Raw genomic sequence first — 22,289 nt, forward strand, 5'->3', positions numbered from 1 at the left:
CTTACAACACAAAGGCAGAGAGACGCAGGTGCCCTTGGCACAAACCAGCATAACACTGCAGGCATCAAGCTCACAGGAGAGAAGGAGCACCAGCCTGGGAGGCAACTGAACAAAGGCTGTGTTAAGAGGGTGGTAGACAAAGAGAGCTGAGATGACAGGAGACGGTGGCTTTTAAAGCTGTGATCCAAGGTGTAGCAAGAGCGACTTGTGCTTGGGGCAGGGGTGGGGAAGTGCTAGAGCAGAAATGTCTGGAGTGGGCTATGAGGAGGGCTCCTAGTCCACAGGCCCCATCAGCACCATCCGTGTGCCTCCTCCATCCCCCTCGGTATGAGAGAGCCTGAAACCAGGGGAGACGGTGAGGAGAGCAGGTTCAGGTACTTGGTTTGTGGGTTTGTGGGCAGGGGTTGAAGCTGGAGGATGGAGCAGGAAGGTGGGACGTAGGGTTGCAGTCCTGGTTGGGAACACAGGTTTGGAGTCCTGGTTGGGGCAGAAGGTCTGCAGGCCACAGGGGCTCCCCAACGGACAATCTCTCCTCACACCAACCTTGGGGGACACCGTTCCCCCTGCCCACAGCCTTTGCGCCCCGCTTTTCCCTTCAGCGAAAGGCACCTGCACCCCTCACAGGGCAGCAGCAGGCGCGGGGCCATCTCCCCCCGGCTCGCTTGATGCCAGCCGGGGGCGGCCACCACACCGCGCCCCCTCCGTGCGCTTGGGGCCCGGCGGGCGGCCGCGAGGCCGACGCCCCGCGCACGCCAACGGTCAGCGCGAGGGGCGGGGGGGGGCGCGCGCGGGCGGGGGGGGGGTGGCGCGCGCTCGCTGCTGCCCGCCCGCGCGCGCCCCCTGCCGCCCGGCGCCGGCGCGCGGCGAGGGGCGGGGGTCGGCGACTCCCCCCGCGGCGCGCGGCGATGGTGCCGCCCGCGCCCCCCCGCCCGCCGGTGGTACAGCCTGGTGGCGGCGCGCTCAGCCCGGAGCCGTCGGGCCGCCTCGGTGCCGGTGGGGTGCCGGTGGGGCCGCCTCGGTGCCGGGGGCTTCCGCGGGGGCATGACTCTCTTCGGCAGCGAGGACGCGTGCTGGAGATGTGAGTACCGCCCCCGCCGGCCTTTGTTCGCTGCGGGCCGGGGGCTGCCCGCGCCCCGCTCGGCCCCGGCCCTGATAGCGGCCCCGGTCTGCCAGCCGCCGCCCGCTTTGCTGCCCCGGGGGCGGGTGCCCCCCCCCCCGGGGTCGGGTGCCCCCCGGCCCGGGACCCCGTCAGGTAGGTGCCCCCCCGGGGACGGGGATGCCCTCCCCGGGACAGGGATGCCCCCCCCCCCCCCCCCGCAGGTGACCCTTCTGGTGCAGGTGTGCTCCCCCACCCCCCCGGTGAAGGTGTGCTCCCGGGTACTGGTGCTCCCCTCCCGGTAAAGCCCCCCCGCCCCCTTCCCCGGGCAGGGATGCCCTGCTGTTACCAGGATGCTCACCTCGGTACCGGTCCCCTCCCACAACTGGGATGCCCCCCCAGTACATGTCCTCCCCCCGCCCCCAGACGAGGGTGCCCTCCCTCGTGCTCCCCAGGGAGGGGATGCCTTCCCCGTCCCAATATGATCCCCCCCACCTCCCTGGACGGGAATGCCCTCCTGCTTCCAGGATGCCCTCCTCAGTACCAGTCCCCCCAGGACGGCGATGTCCTCCTGGTGCTGGTATGTCCCCCCAGTACCAGTTCCCCCCCACCCCCCAGTGCTGGGATGCCCCTTGCCAGGACAGGGATGCCCTTCCAGTAGTAGGATGCCCCACCAGGGACAGGTGCCCTGTAACCCCACCACCCCCCCCACCGTACAGGGAAGGGAGGCCTGGTGCACTGCTGGTGGCCCTGGTGCCCCTGCCCCAGCAGGGCAATCCCCCTGCTCTGCCAGGGCTGGGCAGGTGCAGGTGGCCTGCAGCAGGACGTCTGGCTGGGCTCACCATCATGCCATCATGGAGCCATCATGCCAGTGCTGTGCCGTCCACCCGCCTGCCGGATCGCACCGCACCATATGCATGCGGCTCCGTGTGAGGCTGCACAATCTGCTGTCAGAACCAGGAGGCAAGCTGCGAGGGGCTGCCCCGGAGAGGGAATGGTAGGGAAGCTGGGGGGGCTTGGAGGTCTGCTGGCAATGCTGTATATGGTGGGCCATGCTCATGATCTTGCCTTGGAAGAAGGCTGGGCCCACCAAATGGGAAGGCTTCTAGGCCTGGGCAGTCCTGGCTGCTAGCTTTGGGAGACCGGAAGGCACAAGCTCTTTGCAAGCCATGCCTCCAGCATATGGACCCTGAGGTCCTGGCAAAAGCAGGCAATGGGGTAGCTGAGGAAATCCAAAGGTGGTGCTTTTGGCAAGGAGATGAAAGGATTTCAGGGCAAAGCTCTGCTCAGAGCTCCCTGCCCCAGTTGTGCCCCCCCCAGCCCTGGGGGGCTGGCATCATGGGGCACCACCTGGCATCTCTGCCTTGGAGGGGTGGCCCAATGCAGGCTGCAGCCTGGGCTGAAGTCCTCTTCGTGCTAGCGGGAAGCTGTGGCCATGCTACTGCTTGCACAGCTGATTTGGCAATCCCATCAGAACATGCTGGAATGGACACAAATGTGCCTGGAAGAGGGAGCTAGACAAATGCATGCTAAGAACAAGCAGGCAAGAGCAGTGCATCGGTGGAGCAAGTCTTGGGGGCAGCATACCTCTGCATCTCTGGGAGGCCTGTGTCTACATAGGGTTGTTTGCTTCCAAGGTCTGCTCCAGCTTGGGCATACATTGTGGGTGGGATGCTGGAGTCGCTGGCCTGGGTGCTCTGGTCCCCATTGGGATGCTTTTGTCCCCATTGTGCAGGTGGAGAAATGAGATGGTTGCTGTGATGGTCTGACTTGATGAGCTAGTCGGAGGAATGTGAAAGGTGCACTCCGGTCCTGGCTGATGAGCTAGTCTGTCTGTTGGGGATGCTGGCTGTTCCCAAAGAGAATGGGCTACCTTATGTGAATCAGCTTTACCTGGCAATCATGCTTGCTGCCAGAGCTACAGGGTAAATAGAGCACCTTCCTCGTATCACTGCAGAGGTCAAACCCAACCTGCAAAGTTTATCGGACAAGGTAACAGCCTGGAAAGCAAATAAGTGCCTTTTTCATTCTACTTAGATCTTGCTCAAAATCCCTTCTCTGCAGAGTTCAAGGGACCTAGCTCAGGCAGATGCTACATGGTAACCATGAGCAGGACTTTGGGGCACTTGTGGCTCCAGGTCTCCTCCCAGGCAGCACTGCCCCTTCAGGTTGCTGTGTCTCTGGAGTCTTCTTTATGCATGTCCTCAGGGGCACCCAGGACTCTCACAGGCCTGTTAGGAGGCCAAGGTGAGGTGCTCAGGGAGGCCACACAGGCTGGGACACCTGGGGAGTGTGGCACCAAACATGCAGCTCAGCCCTTTGCTCCTCTCGGAGGAACATGCTACCCTTTGTCTCGTCCTCGGGGAGAGACCCACAGGGCAAAGTCTGTCATCAGTGGTGACCTTGGTATGTCCTTTGGTTATGATATGTTGCCTCTGTTGCACCTGGCTGCTGGTATAAGAGGGTGCTAGCTTTGCAATGACAGCAGTGGTCCCATGCAGACTCTAAGAGGCTGTGGAGCTGTGAACACCAGCTAGGTCCTATCTGTAAAGCCATGTCTAAAACCTAGATTCTCCATGCTCCTATCTGCTGTGCCAGGGCTCCCCTGGCTGGCGGGCGTTGCCTGTGCATGTGTTTGTGGCAGTGTTATTCTCCGTGTGCCCCAGCTCCCCAGCCCTGCAGGCAGCATGGCCACTGGGGAGATGGTCTCCTGCTCCCTGCTTCGCCTGGTGAGTGTGGATGAAGAGGTGATAACAGCCTTGCCCAGGCACAGGGGAGGATGGGGACATCACGAGTGCTGCGGGAAGGTCTGTAAGTAGTAGTGTGGTGCACAGCTTTTCTGCCTTGGTGTGCCGGTAGGTTGTGCTTGATGCTTCCATTTTGTATCCACCTTGTGCAGCGACTGTGGCTGTGCTAGTGCATCCTTGGGCACTGGGGTGTCTGTTGCAGTGCTCCTCTCCAGCACCTTGTGCAACTAGGGACAAGGCTGTGCCTTGCACTAGGAGAGAAACGAGCAGGCCCCATGGAGCTTCAGGGTTTATGGCTTCCAGCCAGCCTGGAAAGGAATCAGTGGAGGCTATGGTCAGTCAGTCAGATATCGGCTACCACATCCTCCCTGCAGCAGGCACGTTTCACCCTGTGTCAGAACTGCGATGACCGCCACGGCCACGAGATAAGGCGTCTTTCTACTCTATGGCTTATTGCTTAGTAGGGCAAAGCTCCAGTCCTGGCATGGGTTTCTGTGGACTGACTCCTCTGAGCAGCTCTGGGTTGTGCTCTCTCATGTGCCACAGAAACACAAGAGAGACACAGCCATCACTGGCATCTGGCATCCACAGGAGCAGTGCCCCAGCTGTCCAAGTGCCGTGCCTCCAAGGGTGCTGTTTGGCCCTAGTTTGCTGAGCTAGGCTGGCCAAACTCTGGGCTCGTTTCTCTCTTCCACAGTCAAGTTGGGGAAAACTAGTGGATTGGTAAGAAATGAGCAGGACCCATGTCCCTTTTGTAGTGAAGAGGATCCCCAGCTGCGAGGGGAGAGCTGCTCCTCCTGCCTGTGCACAGGGACACAGAGTGCCCGAGTAGATGCTCCTGTCCCCATCCATGATTTCTGTCAGACCTGGCTGGGATGGCTGCCTTGGTGGGGTTGTGCTGAGCCAATGCCCAGCCCTTGCAGCCATGTGCCTATATAGAAGGGTTAATGCTAATCCTTCCCACTGCATCGCTCCTCTGCCCATAGTAAAGCCAGCAAAGGTTAAGGACAGACAAGGCTTGGGCCAAGCATGGCATGAGCTCCAAGATCTGACTGAGAAGGACTTCCAGGGATGGACATCAAGATGGCAGAGCCAGCCCTGTTGGCATGGTCCCACACACCTGGAAAGGTCTGGACCTCTCTGATGAGCTGTGCCAAGAGGAGCTGATATATTTTGGTATCAAAAGACTTGAGAAGCTTCAGCTCTGTGTTGCCCGGTGCAGTGGTGTCTGCAGTGTCACCTGTGGGAATGGCATTTCTCAGGGGATCTCACTTTCTTTGCTGTAACCAGGCAGCTGAGCTGTGCCTGGAGGTAATACCAGGGAAGAGAAGGAACCGAGCCCATCAGGCTTGACTTGAGGTTGCATGGACCTTGTACCCTATTCCTCAATGCGGCCTGTGAGAGAGATGGGGTGAGGTCAGGTGTGGTAATAGAGGGAAGGGGCTTTCCTTTAGTCCAAGAAAGGCACGGAGGCAGATCAGCAAAGGTATTCTCAACCCCCTACTGTTGGGCTGCAGCCCAGGGTCCCCTATTAGTTCCTCTCTCCCACTCCCACTTGAGCTGGTCACAGTTATGATGGTTAAGGGGGAGTGTGCAAGAGAGAGAACTCAACGTTTCTGCCACCAGCTCCCATCCCAAGGGTCAGAGAGGTTTTGGAGCCCAGGCCAGAAGAGGTTTTGGAGATCAGCCAGTGCTGCACTCCAGGCTGCTTTCCTTCCTTCCCCCCCCCCACCTCATCCTATGAGACTTGAGCACTATCTGTCATGGTGTGGGAAAGTGAATGTAGCTCTAATCCTCCAGAAAAGGAAGCAAAACTGATTCTGGTAATTACTTACTGCCTCACGAGTCCAACTCCAACCTGAAGAAAGCAGTGAGCATTTGGAGGGTAAATGTGCCATGAGTAATGTGAACGGTTTTAATGAGAAAGGCTCTGCCAGGAGAATTTACATTGTTTTGGGGGGGAAAATTACAAAATTAAATATATCTAGATGTTAGTAAACAGTTGCAGCAATGGCTCTCAAACTTGTACTCTTAAAATAGATTCAGTTGACATTATGTGTCCTGATAACTGTCTGTGAAATCTTAAACAAAGGGTAAAGAAGAAGCCTCTGGAGCTGGGAGTGGAGCACTGGAGTTTGGGGGAGAGGCATCTGGAGAGGATGAACATTGTGTGAATGAGGTGCAGAATCTGTGTAATTCAGTGTAATTCGTGTGGAATCTGCCAGGAATTAGTAGATGGTGTTAAACAGAGTGGAATTGCCTATGAGAGGGAGGAGGGAAACAATCCAGCTGGAATTGCAGGGCAGAGGAATCCCAAAGAGCTGGCGAGTTGGGAAAGGCAGGCAGAGGGTTCAATGGGCTTCATCTTTTAAAAGCACCTGCTGATTTGTGGGCACTGCCATTCAGATGCAGATTGTCGAGGAGCAAGTGAAACCATTACTGAAAAAGGCCATCACAGAGGCGATCTGCCAGGGGATGTGGCAGCCAAGAAGTGGAATTGCTGGCGAGATGCATGTCTGGAGACATCTCAACCCTGGCATGGGAATGAAGGGCCCCGTGGTGCCCCTACCAAATCCCTCTGGGGTGGTACGGTTATTTTGGACATGTCTGGGCTGTGCTGCACATGGCAAACTGGAGGGACCTTGAGAGAGATTGTGTGGTGAGGAGAAGGGCTGGGCTCTGCAGATCAGTATGGAATGTGGGGTTGAAGGGCAGAGCCCAGAAATGAGGATGGGCAGGATCAGTTTGGATGATGCTGTGCAGGTAGAGGGAAGGTGTGCTGAGCAGGGACAATGCAGGGGAAGGAAGGCTCCCAGCGATGGAGAATGCTGCAGAAGAAGTCTTGGGGAAGCAGCAGGAGGAACGTGTTTCATGGAGATATGTCAAATCAGAGCCCAGGTCCACTTACCAACTGTCTAGCAACCTGAAAGGGACATGAAAACGGCACCTTCTCCCACTTTTGCCCCTTCCCTGATGCCTAGGTTATTTCCTGGGTTTCTGTGGCCTAGAGGAAACTGCCCAGTCCCCTGGCCACACAGCAGCTGATGCTCTGGGCAGGGCTGTGGCGGGGGAACATATAGTTTCCCAGGCTGGTTAGCGCCCATACACGGGGCAACACTCTCAGCCTTCCCATCTGTGCAGCTACATATGCAAGCAGCCAGGTCCTGGGGAGGCAAGGAGAGCTTCCCGCTGGCACAGGGCATTTGCAGCACGCTAATGGCCAGGAGCAGCCCCAGCAGTGAGCCAGCTTGCTGAGCTGCGAGTTTCAGCTCAGGCTTCAGGTCAGATGTGCTCTTGCATCTGCGTGAAACTCCTGCTTTTGCCTTGGTCTGGGGGAAAGAAACTCCTGCCTGCCTGGTTAAAAACCTTTCACTGCGAGCTCCATGCTCAGCAAGGTGGCGATGCTAAGATGGCAGGAAACCCTTCTGATGAGTACTTAGAGATAGGGATAGAGCCAGGAGCTTTAGAAGGGGATAAGAAGGCACGCTCCCAAAGCCACGAGGCCTGATACCAAACATCTCTCTGAGCGAGGGTGGTGCCAGGTGGACAATTCCACATTTCCTGACAGGGTGGGCTGTGGGTTTCCTCTGTGCTGGTGTCCCTGTCAGCTGTGTTGTGGCACAACAAGGTTCATTCAGTGGTCAACTGCTGTTAGATATGCATTGCTCCTTCTTCCAGGCAGCTCACCCGGGGCCTGTGCCCACTGTGATGGTTGCTACAACAGCATGTCTACAAGCCATGTCTGCAAGCCTGCGGCCAAGGGGCTTGATGGAGGCAGCGTTGCAGCCGTTTCCTGGCCTTGCTGTCTGCCCAGGAGGTGCCGGGGCCAGGGGGAGAGCCTGGGTGGCACATCCCCTCAGCAGCTTGCAGCATGGTGGCAATGGCAGTTCAGCTGTTACAAAAGCAGTCACCATCCAGGGGCAGCTCTAGAGTGCACTTTGTGAAGATGTAGGCTTGCAAACATCTCTTCAGCAACCCGTGATGCTTCTGGAGCGCAGAGTGACTGCGATGCTGAGCTTCTCTCCTGCCTCCACCCCACCAGCGCCCATCTGCAGTGGGCAGTGTTCGCTTGTGTCTAGCCTGGTACAGAGCTCTCACAAAAATGTACACACTGGAATTTTGAAGTGCTAATGAAAAAGGATTCACCACAGCTGAGAGAGGTGGCTCTGGTGATTAATTACCTTCATCATCAAAAATGCTTTTTGTGTCCCTAATCTTAATATGCCTGGCCTTGGCCTCAGCTGTGCTTGGGCTGGTGGGGTTAGCAAGGCTGCTGCAGAGCACAGTCAAAGCAAGTTTGTATGGTGAGGCAGTACTGGGTCTGCCTGGGCTGTTGCTGTCCTTTTCTGAAAATCCACTTTAGTCTAGAGAAAGCTGAAAGTTGCAATGCAGATGTTTAAACCTTCAGTCTGATGCTTAACAGCCAGACTCAGCACAGAAAATGGAGGCCCAGTGAGTTGAAATGTCTTGGTGCGCCCACCACAGTCCTGGGCAGTCACTTCTGACTGCCCAGATCTCCTCTGCTCTGGTGTAATGCTCTATCTTCTGGGAAGCACTGTCTTCGTGTTTGTAAAATGTTTTCAGTATGCACGCTACACAAAGGCTGGCAACCTTGTGTGTTCCATGCCTGCTGTTGCCTTGGGCTCTTGCTGCTGATGCTTTAGAGTTGGATGGCTTTAGAGAGGGGCTGGGAGCCTCCAACAGTGAAAGAAGAGTGCCCAAGGGCCCCCAGAGCCCTTGTGTGCCTCTGGGAAGCTGGTGTCTGACACCCCTCTGTGTGGGGTAGCTTGTTGGCATTCCCTTTTCTTTTCATGACTTATTCCCCTGCTCTTTCTTCCCTCAGATTTGGACATGGCCAGAGAACCCAAGCCGAGCCGGGCCAGGCTGGGCCAGAAGAGGCAGCACAGCAGCACCCTGTACCAGTGAGTGCCGTAATGTGGGATGAGGGGGCTGTGCCAGGAGGCCCTTCTTGGACTGGGGACTGTCACAAGCGATGCTGAGCACATTGCGGGTGGCTTGAAGGTGTTATGCTCCTCTTCCTTCCACTGCTCTTCACCTCTTGCCTCTCAGACTGTTCTGGCTGCCCATCCCTGAGCATTCATCCAGGTCTGTGGGATGTCTCTGCCCCATCCCTGTGGGATTCTTGGGACACCTTGTGTCCCCATCATGGCAGTGGAGAGGTAGCTACTGGAGTCCTTGCTGATTTTCAAGCCCATGGCCACATTGCCAGGGCTCTTAGTGTGGCAGAAGGCCCATTGCTTCATAGCTCAGATGTTTTGTCAGCTGTGTACAAAATATCATTGTAACCCTTTACCTCCTGCAGTGCTGTGTGTGGCCCAGTTGTTTGTTACTGGTGGGTTGTACTAAGGTGGGGAATGTATCTCCCTTCCCATCCAAAGGTATATGGAAGGTCTCTTCATCCCTGGATGAAGAGAAAATCCCCGAGAGCTCCACGCCTGTTATAAATGTAGGCTTGTGTTTGCAGTGCTGGCCTTCAAATGACATTGCAGGCATGTTTGTTCCCTGAGGAAACAGCCTAGGGGTACAGCAGAGACACTGGGATGGTGGCCGATAGGTCCAGAAAAGCAGATCCCATCTCTCTGTGCTTTCATCTCCCTGACTCTGCAAGGACCCAGCTGCAGTGGCTTTGCAGGTTCTGCTGGCACCAAACAAATGCCAAGCAGTCCCAAGGCAAGTGGCAGTCCTGAGACCATCTCAAGTGAGAGCTTTCCTCATGATCATGAACCTTTGGGACTGCAATGAGCCTCCCACACTGGGCTGAGGGTATCCCAGGAGCCATCTGTCAGCAGGCTGAAAATGAGCTGAAGGAAGCAATGTGTAGCCAGCCTGAGGAGCGCAAGGACACAGGGTGTTATGGCAGCTGGAAGCCTAACCAGAATTAGAAGGAGATTGGAGTCCTTCCTGGAGGACAAGTGCTGTGGTGACTTTGTTGTCTTTGGCATGGGAGTATTTTCTGCATGGGCAGAAACTGGAGCAGGCTCACTCTGGCATGCCGTCCCCTGCACTGCCCGTTGGCAGGAGGATGCAGAGCCTGGGGCATGCTGGCATGGCTGTTCTTAGCTCCTGGCTCACAAGTGCTGGGCTTGGGAAACTGGATATGTTTCCAAGGGCTCTCCTTCCCCTTGGCTGCGGTGGAGGCAGGCTGACAGTCTGATCATCCCTGGCTGGGCGGTTTGTGGGGGACGCAGGCCTGCAGGCCCCTCGGGGTGGGCGCGGGGTGTGCAGCGGATGGGAAGCAGGCTCTTGGAGCCCTTCCTGTGCCTGCTTTGTCTTTGATCAACACAGGCCAAGAGGGCTGCCTGTGAGGAGCCCAGCAGGGTTGGCTGGACCCTGGCCTGCAGGGAGCGTTGTCCCTGCTGGGTGCTGTGCCAGTGAGCAGTGTGTGCAGGGGAGGGGGCAGCGGAGCCGGCACCAGGCTCCATTTTGTTGGAGAGCTTTTGCAAACACCCTGATTGAACTAATTGCTCTGACCGTTGCCATGGGGACAGCACGGTGTGCGCCAGGAGGAGGCACCTTGCCGGAGTGGAGAGTTGAGGCCACAAGAGAGCTGTGGGCCTGTGGACCCTCCTCCATGCGGAGGGATGCAGCATTTGCAGAGTACCGCTGGCCCTTGTTGCGCCTGCTGGAGCATGGCAGCTGCTGCTTTCGCTGTTCCCATGAGTCGTTCTGAAGAGCAAGGAGTTGAGCCAGGAAAGTCTTCGCTCTGTCCCTGGACCTGCGAAACACCTCCCTGAGCCATCCGTGCAGCCTCCAACCTGCATCCGTGCCTCTTGCAGCATGCGTTTCCCTCCCACCCCACTGCACAGGTACTGCTTCCCCCATGGAGGAGGCACCCTGTCTGCCCTCTCATTTTGGGGAAGGTCCCATGCCATTGCAGGGCATGGAGGAACCTGGGGAGGGGGTCAGTGCCAGGAGAGGCCTCAAAGCATAGTGCAGCGCTTGCTGTATATCCCTGCTTTGGGCCGGGGATCTGCTGCAAGTCTGTCCATGTGCTGCTGCTGCCTGGTGTCCCTTCACCCCATGCGGATTGGTGGCATCTCTGCCTTTCTGCAGGTTTTCCTTTGCCTCTTGAGCTCAGGACCTCTTTGGTCTCGTAGCTCTGAGGCCCCAGGAGCCATTTCTCATCCTCTCTTTGTGCCGGAGCAAAATGCAGCCAACATTTCTAGGCTTCGAAACAGTGAGTTTAGGAAGAAGGAGGGAAGGACAAAACAACAAGGCTGTGTTGGCCGGGAATCAAACTCTGGCCTCCCACGTGGCAGGTGAGAATTCTCCCACTGAACCACCAGTGCTCCTGGGGCACCTGGCTGCCCTTGTGCTCCATGATCCCCATGTTTTCCCTCCACGGTGATGCTCAGTGCTGCTGAGGTGGTGGCTGAGCATTGGGGTGGGCTGAGCCTGGGATGCAGAGGCCTGGGCCATCCTCGAGCAGCCTACTCTCTTCTCTCTCCCCAAATATGCTTGTCTCCCATGGCCCAGCCCTGGGGAGCAGCAACTGGAAGAGCTGGAGGCTGTGGGAGGAAGGGCAGAAGCTGTCCCACGCCCAGGGGACACGGTGCTGGAATTACAAAGCTCTATTACAAAGAGTTGATTGAATCCTGCAAGACTGACATATTGGGAGGTGTCATGACTTTTTTTTTAAAGTGTAATAAAATGATTTGGCTTCCGGGTTTTCCTGGGTGGAACAACCAGGCGGCAGCAGGACCGTTTTTTTATGAGCTCGGATCTTGCCACAGATTTGTTAGTGCTTTCTTCCTTTCTCCTCCAGCTGTTAGCTCTCTGGTGGGGAGATGCTGGTGCTGGCCTTCTGTATCAAAGCCCAGTTCTGAGGACAGGACTGGCCGGGTCTTACTGCAGAGTGTCAATGACACATGGTGAGCATGAGGTTTGCCTAGCAGGCTCTCTGACCAAGCACTGCGGACTTTCTGGCAGGACATCCCGTGTAGAAATAATGTATGTGCATCGCAGCTCTGAGGGTATGTATATACAGTATAGTATGTGTGCTGTGCCCTGACAAGGCAGAGCAGCTCTGTTCTGGACTGAGCAACACACTGAGTGCATGTTCATGCTCTTGCTAGACTGATGGATGTTTGCTTTGTTCAGCTGCCAGGCCTACAGAAATTATGGCTTGTTGGAGATGTTTCTGGGAGGAAAAGAGACCTGGGAAAGAAGGGATGTATACCAGCTAAGCCTGTATCCTGGGGGGGGTTGCAGCCAGCAGCCCTTTCCCACTCCATCCCCATGTCCCAGGCTAGTATCATGGCCTGCTTTGCAGCCTACTGCACGTGCCAGCTGTGTCCTGGAGCAGGGGGAGGCTGGGGTATGTGCTGCAGGCACACTGCACAGCAGCTGCTGGGCCTTCCTAGGCACCTTCCTTGGGAGCCCTGCCTGAGGGCCAGGCATCCCCTGTTTGCATGACCCCCAGCAACCCCATCATGGGCCTGGCCACAGCAGGCAGCTGCTTGCAGGAAGGCTGTTTGGCAATGCTGCTGTCGTGGGTGGGTTCTCCTTTTGGCAAGAGCACTGGAGTGCACTTGCACCGTGGCATGCAGAGGTGAAAACCTTTCCTCTGCTGTGTGTGGGGGTCCACACCCCTCTCTGGTTGTCTGTTTCCCTGCTATCTTTTTTCCTAGCCCTGGACCCAGGACAGTTTGTTGCCTTCTTCCTTGGGTGATAGGCTGTGCCCTTTGCTGGAGGTGGGGATCTGAAGGACTCACTGTCCCTGTAACGGTGAGATGAGAGCAGCAGATCACATTGATGGAAACTTGGAAGACAGTGAGGCTGAAACAAAAGCTCTCAAAATAGCTCCAGGTGCAAACAATAGGAGCAGGCCGTTCCTGGCACCCACTCACCCTGGGGCTGCCAGCCCTGCCAGCTGTGCCTTAAAAGGAGGGCTGGCGCTAGTGCTGGCTGTGCCCCATGTGAATCATTCTTGAACCCCTCAAAAATGGCATGGCTGCCAGAGCCAGCTTTGTCTCTGGAGCCAGCTTTGTCCCCAGAGCCAGCTTGGAGGGGGTTGTGGAATGGACGCAGGGTGGGCTCCGTTTGTTCCATCTGGGGAACAAACTGTCCTTGTTTGCAGAGCATCTGGCCAGAGCCTGGGCTGTGCCCAGATGCCAGGAAGCCATGGTGCTGGCCCTTTGGGCTGGGGTGGCCGGGGAACAGCACAGGGCAAAGGATGGAGAGCAATCACTGCTTGGTCTCTTCCTCTTGGGAAGTACCATTCACCCCTACCTGGGCCAGGCAGCCACACTCTGTGGATGGTGGGGTTACAGGATGGGTGTTTGGATGCAGAGCTGTGCTGTACCATGGCGGGTTGGCAGAGCTCAAGTGAAGTCTCCCTTCCCCAAGGCAGACTGAGGAGCCTGAGAGGGTGGGCTGCTCTTGGCCTACATGAAGATGGGAGTGGGTGCTCGAGGACTGGTTGGGACATGAAGCAGGGGACGGGGTGAGGGGCAGAGCTGGCATGGTGGTGCTGAATAGAAGCACTGGCGGTCTGGCCTAGGGGGCAAAGCCAAGCAGCAAGAACCCTCTAATCATCACCACTGGGGATGGGAACAGGGACAGTCTGCCCTTGCCTTGGTCCTGGGATGTGAGGTTTTGCAGGGCCCTCAGCTTGCTGGCCAGGTATCCTGATCTCTCTTGTTTATTTTAGACTGTTTGCTCCCCCCTTCCAGGAATCCCGGCTGGCCAGGCTGTGTGCCTGCAGCATAGGCACAGAAATAGCACCCACAGCCAGGGGCACGCAAATGCCACACACGATCTCCAGCTCCTGTGGGCTCCCGCCAGTGTTAGAGGAGGCAATCTGGGGAGTGCAGGGTGCAGTTCTCCCCTGCATTGGAGGACCTTATGGAAAGCAGGCTGCAGTAGGGATCTTGCTGTTGCTCCTGATGGGTAAGGTACCCCTGAGCACTGGGACCTGCCTTTTTTCTTTCAGCCCAGTCTGTGGCAGAGCCCATAACCTGGCCCTGTAAGGGTGAAGCCAAAGGGAGGGTGACTCCCTGCCCTGCAGGCAGAGCAAAGACGCTGTGGCAATGCATGACAAACCAGAGGTCACCGAGGTATGCTGTGGCTTTCCGGAATGAGCCCAGGTCTCCTGAATCCAGAGCTTCAGGGCTAGGTCTGGCCCTGCAGGGTTGTAACCCCAGCACCCAGCATGTCTGCCTGGCTGGTGCCTCCTCCAAGGTTGTGGATGCTTTGCAGCCCTCAGGAGCAGCAGGGCCCCTGGAGCCTTTCCAGTTCTGGCTGGGCTCTTTGAATGGCTTTTCCCTCTGGCAACAGGCCAAGCTGCTGGGAGAGGGAAGGTGAGACATCATCATACACAGCCCTTGTGCGTGGGAGCATGAGGATGGGGCTCCCAGCCTGCTCCCACGCCATATGTGGGATTTAGGGAGCAGGGCAGAACACGATGTTGGGCACAATGCCAGAGCTTGTCTGCCTGGCAGGAGCCAGCAAGCTCTTGAGGTGCAATCTCAGCCTTTCTCTGAAACCCAAAGGTAGGGCAGCAAACAGGGTGACAGCAGGGCCCAGGGGTGCCTGTTTCCATTGCTTGGGGTTGTGCTGGGGCTGCTGACGAGGGGACAGCATGGAAATGGGGTGGATGATCTGTGCTGTACTGACCTGAAGAGCAGCTCTCCAGAAATTCTCCCCCACACTGAAGCACCTTCTCCAGCCACTGCTGGTGGGCAGCAGGATGGGGCATCCCTGGGCAGAGCTGTCTGCTGGGAGGGGGCTGGCAGTGGGGCAGTGCTGATGCTCCAAGCATTGCCAGTCACTCCATGCATCACCAGCCCCTCTGTGGCCTGGCTGCCCCATGGCAGACTTGGAGCTGCCTCCCAGGCTGGGCAAGCATGGCTACAGCTTAGTGGCACAGGCAGGGAAGCTAAGGTTGCTCTTTAGACCCTTCAGCAGACATTCAGCTCTCCCAGAGACCCCAAGCTCCAGCACCACTCCCTTCATGGGCAGGTGCAGCTGCTCCTGCTGCTTGCAGCAACATCCTCGGCCCTAGGGGACCTTGTCCTCAACTGCCCTTCCCAGCACCGCGGCTGGAGAAGGCTTCCTGCTCCCAGCAGAGCAGTGATGCTCCAAGCAGAACTTTGTCTCACCTTGTGTTAGGTTTAATCTAACACTCACCAACTCTGCAAGAGCTGAAATGGCAAAATGAGCTTCAGCATCTTTCTTCCCCCAATCCCCTCCTGGTTCACAGAACATGATTTATTACAAGCATGTCAGCTGCCTGCATTGGAGGTGATTTGCTGACAGATCGCTTCTTAATTTGGAGCTGAGTGAGCAGACAGTGTGTGCATGGAGCCAGGGACCGTGAAATTTAACATCAGAGAGCTCTAAATGCTGATTTCCAGATAGCAAGGCTTGCTCCAGCTGATGCTGCACAGGGGGCTCTTTCCACCGCAGGCACCCAAATACCCTGCTTGGCTCTGGGGCAAACCGCTGCCAGCACAGAGCCACCTTCCCAGTGCTGTCCTGTAGTCCAGGCAGCCTGCTTGTTACCCTCCAAGATGCCTCCTGCTCCGCAGGCAAAGGAGGAGGTTGTGCGGGGTGGGTGGGTGTCCCAGTCCTGCTGTGCCCACATGTTGCTCGATGTGGCTGTCCCACAGCAGTGCTGTGCCGTGCCATGGCACATCAGTGGTCACTGCAGTGTGAGTGACTCTCTTGTCTTGCCTCCTGCAGCAGTAACTGCGATTTGGACTACGATCTCTACAGGGACGACTTCCCATACCGGTGAGTGTGGCCTCCCAGGCCTGGGATGTGCTGATTGCATGTGGGTTGGTGCATGATCACAACTCTCTGTTGGCTGATAGCAGTGAGCTGGGTGTCCCAGGCTGGCAGGCCCAGGCATCTGTTCCCCACTTCTGGGAGACGTTCAGCAGCACTGCCCTCTTCAAGGGGCACCTGTACCCCAGCCTCCCAGGGCTGCATACGTTGGGGATGGAGTAAGTGGGGCAGGGGCAGTGTGCTGGCTTCCTCCAGCAAGGAGCAAGGCCAAGGTAGGGGCTGTGACCCCCTGTAATGCAGGTAGGCCATTGCCTGGCACAATCCCTCACCCCTCTGCTTTGCCTGGAGGAACAGAGCAAGAGACGCTAACCTGTCAAGCTGCTGTGCCTCCTGGGCCCTGCTCACACTGCTGTGGTTTTGTGCCTTTGCAGGGTATATGAGTACCAGAAGATCCCACCCCTCATTAACCGCATCCCTGTCAAGGCCAGACGAACTCATGCTGGGGCAGGAAGCAAAAGTAGTCTAAGCCCCCAACCTGGGACAAGGAGCAGCACCAGCTCCACGACAGGACGGACAAAGTGTAAGTGTTATGTGGCCTGGGTAGAAGGGAAGGAGCAAGGTGGTGGTTCCATTAAGCCCTTGAGGATGCTGGAAGTGTCTTGGTGATCACAGAGGTTGGGGATTTGTTCATGGAGGCAGGGTTGTGCTGGGGGGAGAAACACAGTGACCTAGACTCACAAAGTATCAGTTCCCCTGGAAGTTGGTGAGTCACAGAGGCCTGGGCTACGTTTCTTGGTATGTGACAGCAGTGCCCATGCCTGAGCGAATTGCTCAGTGCTAACCTTGCTGCTATGAGTCCCCTGCTCCAGCAGAGAAACAGCCCATCCTGGGCTGGCTGCCTGTCTGGGGGCTGTCTCCTGAACCCATTGCCATTGCCAAAGACGCGATTGCCCTGGGAAGGCTGGAGGAGCCTGGTGGAAGGATGCTCTGGAGCGTGCTGCCCCGGGACTGTGGATTCCCCTGGCTCTGCCTTTTCCCTGGCTGGGACCCTAACGGCTCCTCTGCCCATGCTGCCTGCAGTGCGGGCCGAAGAGCTGCACTCGATCAAAGGGGAGCTGAGTCAGATCAAGGCACAGGTGGACAGTCTGCTGGAGAGCCTGGACCGCATGGACCAGCGGAGAGACCGTCTCTCAGGTGAGGGGATGTTATACATGTTATACCTGATCATGATGGGGAGAATCCCAGCTGGCTCCAATATGTGTGTGTCTGTACAGAGCTCATGCAGGGCCAGCCTGCAGGTACAAGCAAGCCTGGATGCCAAAGAGTGTGAGCCCAGCCCCAAGTAGGAGCTGCCAAGCAGTGTGAGGTTGAGGTGTGGGCACCATCCCTGCATGCAAGGGAGTGAGCTTGGCCTCCAGAGCCTGCTGGAAAATTCCCTGGGCCTCACCCCTTCCCAGGGATGGCAAGGCTGACCACAGGCTTTTGGCATGATGGGGCTTTACCCCCTGCCCTGCGAGGATAGGACTAATGTTCTGCTCAGGCACCCCAAGTTTTTGCAGTCTCTGTCCCTACAGGATCCAAGGAGAGCGAGAAGAAAAGGGTCGAAGTGGGTGCAGAGTTGCCATCCCCAGCAGGAGAGGGGCCACGGGAGCCCCAGGGGAAGGAGGAGTCAGGAGCTGATGGGCACAGTGACCTGCGCAACATCGACAGTGCAGAGGAGAGCACAGACACCGAGGAGACGGTAAGGCCAGGGCCAGCTCCTGCACTGGGAGGCAGGGTGCAGTGTGGCCCTAGCTATCTGCTTTACCAAAACTCATCTCTGCTTGAGCCCAGATATCTCTGCCCTGGGTTTTTTGAGGGATCAGTGGGCTTGGAGCTGGATTCAGAGCTGACCTACTGCACAACTCTGCACTATGGGCTGTAGGAGCAAGTGCCATGTTGTGCTGATGTGCAGCCATAACCAGTGCCTGGATGCTGAAGGAGCCCTGAGAAGGGACTTCTTGGTTGCGGCCCTACCGCTGCCTGTATGGGTCCTGCTGGGGTACGCCCAGAGCGGAGGAGATGCCCCATCAGAATGGCTGTCCCCTCCCCGGGGTTCTAGGGCACCTGAGCTGGCCAGGCAGCATGTCAGGGCTACAACCGCCTGGGCCTTTGGGAAAGGCCCAAGGAAGGCAGCAACTTCTGCCAGTGCAGTTTATGGCCCTTTACCAGGCCTGCGGCCAGCCCTCCCCATGCTGACTGCTGCCAGGACCTCTCCTGCTCGGCGCAGGCTGGCCCTTGCCAGCGCACCTGGTCCAGCTTTGGCTCCCAGGGGCTGTGCTCTGTGGCACTGGATCAAGCTGCATCCCCAGGACCTGTGTGTGCCCAGGGTCCCCAGGAACATAGAGACAGAGCTGGCCCCTTTCCGGAGCCCTGAGCCAGCATGGCCACGGGGAACTCCTGCCCAATGGCAACGGGCCCTGCACACAAAATGCCACTGTGATGGGAGGCTGGTGGCAGCCCACCCCTGCCAAACGCCAAGGTGACCAAGAGAGCCAGGCAAGGGAGACAAACAGACAACTCCTGCCCCAGACCTGTGCACCGTGCAGCTAACAGCTGTGAGTGTCTTACTCCAGCAGTGCAGGGGTTAGCCCAAGGTGCAAAAAAAAAGAGAGGAAATAGCCTTTATCAAAGCTGCTCATGGCAACAAGCACCTGCCGCTGCTTCTCACACGTGCTTCCCCTGAGCTTTGAGTCAGAGGAAGCCATCTGCTGGGGGGCTGCACTTTCCCATCTAATCACGCAGCCCTGTGGGGCCGTGGGACCCCAGCTCCTGTGATGATGTGCAGTGTTGGCAGCATCTGCACTGTGTCATTTGGACCCAGCACCTTCAGTTCTCTTTGCCCCAGCGGTGTGGGATCTTGGTGTGACCCACAGGCTGGTGACAGTGAGAGTGGAGATAACCACCTGTAGCTAGTGGACATCTCCCTCTCTCAGTGCCTGCAGAGACACTGCAGCCAGAATGGGGATGGGGAAGCAGGGACCATGGCCAGGCTAGGGCTAGGGAGCTGCCCAGCTCTGTTGGGACACTTCTCTGGTGGCTCCCTGCTGTGAGGAGTGGAAGGAGTGTCCACAGAGAACAGTGGTGGCCTGTGGCCAGCTGTGACGATGATGCTGGGTTGAGTCAGCCCATGCTAAACCCAGCAAACCAGAGCCATGGCCTTCACCTAAAAATACCCCCAGCTGTCTGACTGGCTCATGCCAGCCATGCCTGAGTGGGCAGGCCTGCCCCGACCCACCTGAGGCAGAAATGGGCTCATGAGTCAGGGGGTGCCACTGGTCTCTGGGTGTGCTGTTGTGCAGGCGTCCATTTTCCCAGGGTGGGCTGCCTTGGGCAGCTCTCCACTCTGCCCCTGGATGCCAGTGCAGGCAGCTATGCCCCCCTGCTACCCCGAGAGCACACAGCAGCAGGCACTGTCCCCTGGCCATCTCACTGCTGAGCCCCATCTGGCTGCAGCTGTGCTGCTGGCAGAGCCCAGCCTGACTATCAGCTGGGCACAGTGATGCTCTGCAGCTCTTGCACCCCATGCAACACAGAGAACAGCTTGATGCTGCTTTGGCCCTGGGACTGTTGGGGGTGACCCCAGGCTCCCTCCCTTGTCTCCAAGGCACAGCAGGCACACATGCACAGGCCGTGGTGCTGTTGGGCACTGTGCTGGGCAGAGTGATGCATCTGCTCCTGCTGCCAGGGCCAGAGGGCACCTCATGGAAAGGCCATGCTGTATGTTTCTCCTTGCAGATGAAAAATCACACGTCAGACCCCGAGGGGAGTCAGTAGATGGACTGGGATACCGTGGCCTTCCTGGTGGGCCAGCAGTTCCTGTCTTGTGTTTGTATTTCTTTTGAAGCTTCCAGCTAGTGCCACGTATGATGCGAGGTACCCACTTTCAGCACTCATGCCCAGCACGGGCATCCCCTGCCACTGTTGCCAGCAGCCCCATGTCCCACCCCTGCGAGACTTCAGCCCGCTGTGGTGAGAGAAGCCTTTGTGTTTGCGCTTTTTTTTTTTCCTCCTCCCTCCTGTTTTTAGACTAGGGATAAATAAATGTGTCTGGAGGGAGGGAGGGTTAGAGGGTAGAAGCAAAAAGAACCACGTCCCAAAGGAACATCAGTGTTGAGCAGAAATCTAGGCTGCCTTGTGTGCAAGGGTCCTCCCTCTTCTCGCACCGTGCTGCCAGGGGAGCGAGGAGGCCCTGGAGCCTGGTGCAGCACGCTCTGTATCGCAGAGGAAGGACCCAGTACCATTAGCTCTCCCTGGGCCAGGCACTGCACTGACCCCTCTGTGCGCGGCACAGTTCACAGGTCAGCCTCCTCTGGCCTGAAAGCATGCCCACCAGCCTGCCCTCCCCACAGCCCTTGTCTGCACACTTTGAGCCCCACAGGGAACTTGTGCCAGCCGTGGCGCTATGTGGCCTCTCAAAAAGTTCATCAGGTGCCAGTACAGCAGGCCAAGGCTCTCAGAGCTGCATGGCATCATGTCATGACAACCCCTGTGCAGCCATCCCTCTGCTGTGCCATCAGAGGCTGTGGGGATGAATACCACCCTGAGATGGCTCCAGGGGGCCTTCACAGCAACAGCTGAGCATTTCAGAACAGGGAGCAGGGTCTGCGTGCTGAGCCCAGCTCCAACACTGGCAGACAAATGCAGAAGGCTGGTGCAAGCTGTAGTTTTCACCCGTGTCATTGGCATCACATACATCTGGCCTGGGGTCGGAGCCTGGCTGCGCCCCCTGCATGCATCCAAGCCAGGCAGCCCTCCCAGAGAGCAGCAAGACCGCAGTGTAGGCCGGGTGACCAGCACAGCAATGCCCCGGCAAATGGGGCAGCACGACAAGCACAGATGTTCTCGTATTGCAGCCTGGTGCCATGGGCTTGGCGGAGGGAGAGAGGGGAGGGTGATAAGGAGTTTGGGTCTGATGTAGCAGGGAATCGAGAGCTGATCCTAAAACAGGGCAAAGCTGCAGCTCTGTCTCTCCTAGGAGGTGACAGGTTGGAAATACTCCTCATTGCTTAGGGGAGACCCAGCCATCAGGAACTGCACATGGAAGGGGCCTTTGCACCCTGTCCTGTTTTGGCCTGGCAGCTCACCACAGTTGGACACCACCAGCCCAATGTGGTATGGTGCAAGCCGAATCACTGCCAGTCACCCACACTCACAAATGTGTCATCTTTGCTGGTCACTCGCAGGCTGTTCTCTCTGCCACACTACACGATAGCATTTGCAGTCACCAGGACTCCCATGAGCAGCTTTGCCATCAGGCACATTTCTGCTGTGTAGACAGTGGCAGGAGAGTGCTTTGGGGCTCATCTTCAGCCAAGGAATTCGTGGTCCCCTTCATTCTCCGTGTTCTGCAGAGTTGTATCTTGTTTCAGTGTCCCTCGTTTCTAGGTTGTCCTTCTCTCGCTGGTAGGAAATTGTTCTGTATTTCTAATTTGCCCTGGTAAGAGTGTATTGTGATGGAAAGAAAAAATAATAAAATTTGTATTTCTTTTCTCTGGTTATATGAGTCTGATGCACTTTTTAACCATCTTTAATGCATTTCTATTGTTTTCATATATGAGGGAGCAGTTTTGCCAGGCAGCTGCCAGACAGTCCTAGGTCAGCTCTGCGGGATTTACAGGCTACCTCCTTAGAAAGGTGCTAGCTGCCACCATGGCCATGTAGCAGAACCAGCATTAAACCCACAGGTATGAGAGAGCAGGCCTCTCAGAGTTCTCTACGGATGCACATATGCAACGGGGTCTGCTCAGGGAGGTGAAGGTTTCTTGAGTTTCAGGCAGGGGGAGAGTGTGAGAGGTGCCATTGCAGCTCCTGGGTGCATTTGGTTAAAGCTGAAATCTTAACACTTTCTGCAGGTGTGCAGCCAGCAACAGGCATGTGGCAGACTTGGATGGACTGGCCTAGCTGTGCAACTAGTGCTGGGCCTAGCCCAAGAGTGCAGGAGTGTCTGAACACTGTGCTTTGTGTGGCTTCCACCTCCAGCTCTCCAGTCGAGCCCAGGCCTCCCTTGGACCCGTGGGAAGGAAGCACTGATAGCAAGAAGAGCAGCGGGCTGCCCTGAAGGTCAGCATGGGCTCCTGCGGCTTCACAGTTTTAGGAGGAAGAGGATTGAGGCACCCTCCTGGGCTGCAGCTGAGTGCTTTTCAAACTGCCTGATTAAAAGTAGCTGCAGCATTTATCACTCCCAGGACCAAGCATGGTGTCAGGCTACCTTGGGCTGTGGCTGTCCCCTGTAATCCCAGACTGGTACCAGCCTGGTTTCTCTTAGGGTCTGCCTACATGACTGCTATCCATCTGGCCTTAGACAGTACTCGTTATCCCCAGTCCACGAGGCAATTTGCTCGGCTGCAGGATTGTGAACAGCTGCTTTGTCCATAGATCAGCATCCACTGCAGTGGTCCCAGCTCCACTCCAGTTCACATGCCCAGATCCCACTGCAGCGAAGGTGCAATGTGGGTGCAGGCATGCCAGGGCATCAGCCCTGCTGATTTGCAATGCCCAAGCACAGCTTGGCTTTTCATCTGAACATGAAGTTTGGGGTTATCAGTGGAAACACATCAGTCACCATCTTCGCCCAGGATATTCCTTAACAATGGCCTGAAGGGAGCCTCAGCTTCCTAAGCCCGGCGCAGCATGGTGCAGCCTGCCTCACAGAA

The 22,289-nt window shown here is 57.1% G+C and overlaps 1 protein-coding gene across 3 annotated transcripts; it reads left to right on the forward strand.

Moving 5' to 3' along the window:
* The first annotated feature begins 932 nt into the window (after window positions 1-932).
* On the forward strand, window positions 933-21,134 carry LOC106484499 (RNA-binding Raly-like protein). Of its 3 annotated transcripts, none has more exons than XM_067302785.1 (7): window positions 933-1,078; window positions 8,687-8,765; window positions 15,553-15,600; window positions 16,026-16,174; window positions 16,675-16,788; window positions 17,154-17,335; window positions 19,372-21,134. In XM_067302785.1, exons 1-7 carry the CDS (start codon window positions 1,042-1,044, stop codon window positions 19,408-19,410), a joined length of 648 nt encoding a protein of 215 aa, XP_067158886.1. In that variant the 5' UTR covers window positions 933-1,041; the 3' UTR covers window positions 19,411-21,134. The 3 variants fall into 3 exon arrangements, with proteins under 3 accessions (XP_067158886.1, XP_067158885.1, XP_067158887.1); XM_067302784.1 differs by having other exon boundaries at window positions 935-1,078; window positions 15,550-15,600; XM_067302786.1 differs by having other exon boundaries at window positions 940-1,078; window positions 15,550-15,600; window positions 17,169-17,335.
* The last annotated feature ends 1,155 nt before the right edge of the window (window positions 21,135-22,289 follow it).

The sequence above is a fragment of the Apteryx mantelli genome, chromosome 10, assembly GCF_036417845.1.
Source record: "Apteryx mantelli isolate bAptMan1 chromosome 10, bAptMan1.hap1, whole genome shotgun sequence".
In the NCBI taxonomy this organism is placed as follows: domain Eukaryota; kingdom Metazoa; phylum Chordata; class Aves; order Apterygiformes; family Apterygidae; genus Apteryx; species Apteryx mantelli.

Coding starts and splice junctions, on each gene's coding strand:
- LOC106484499 (XM_067302784.1), top strand. CDS start 1,042: ATGACTCTCTTCGGCAGCGAGGACGCGTGCTGGAGAT. Junction 16,175..16,674: donor CACGACAGGACGGACAAAGT/GTAAGTGTTATG, acceptor TGCTGCCTGCAG/TGCGGGCCGAAGAGCTGCAC. Junction 17,336..19,371: donor GCACAGACACCGAGGAGACG/GTAAGGCCAGGG, acceptor TTCTCCTTGCAG/ATGAAAAATCACACGTCAGA.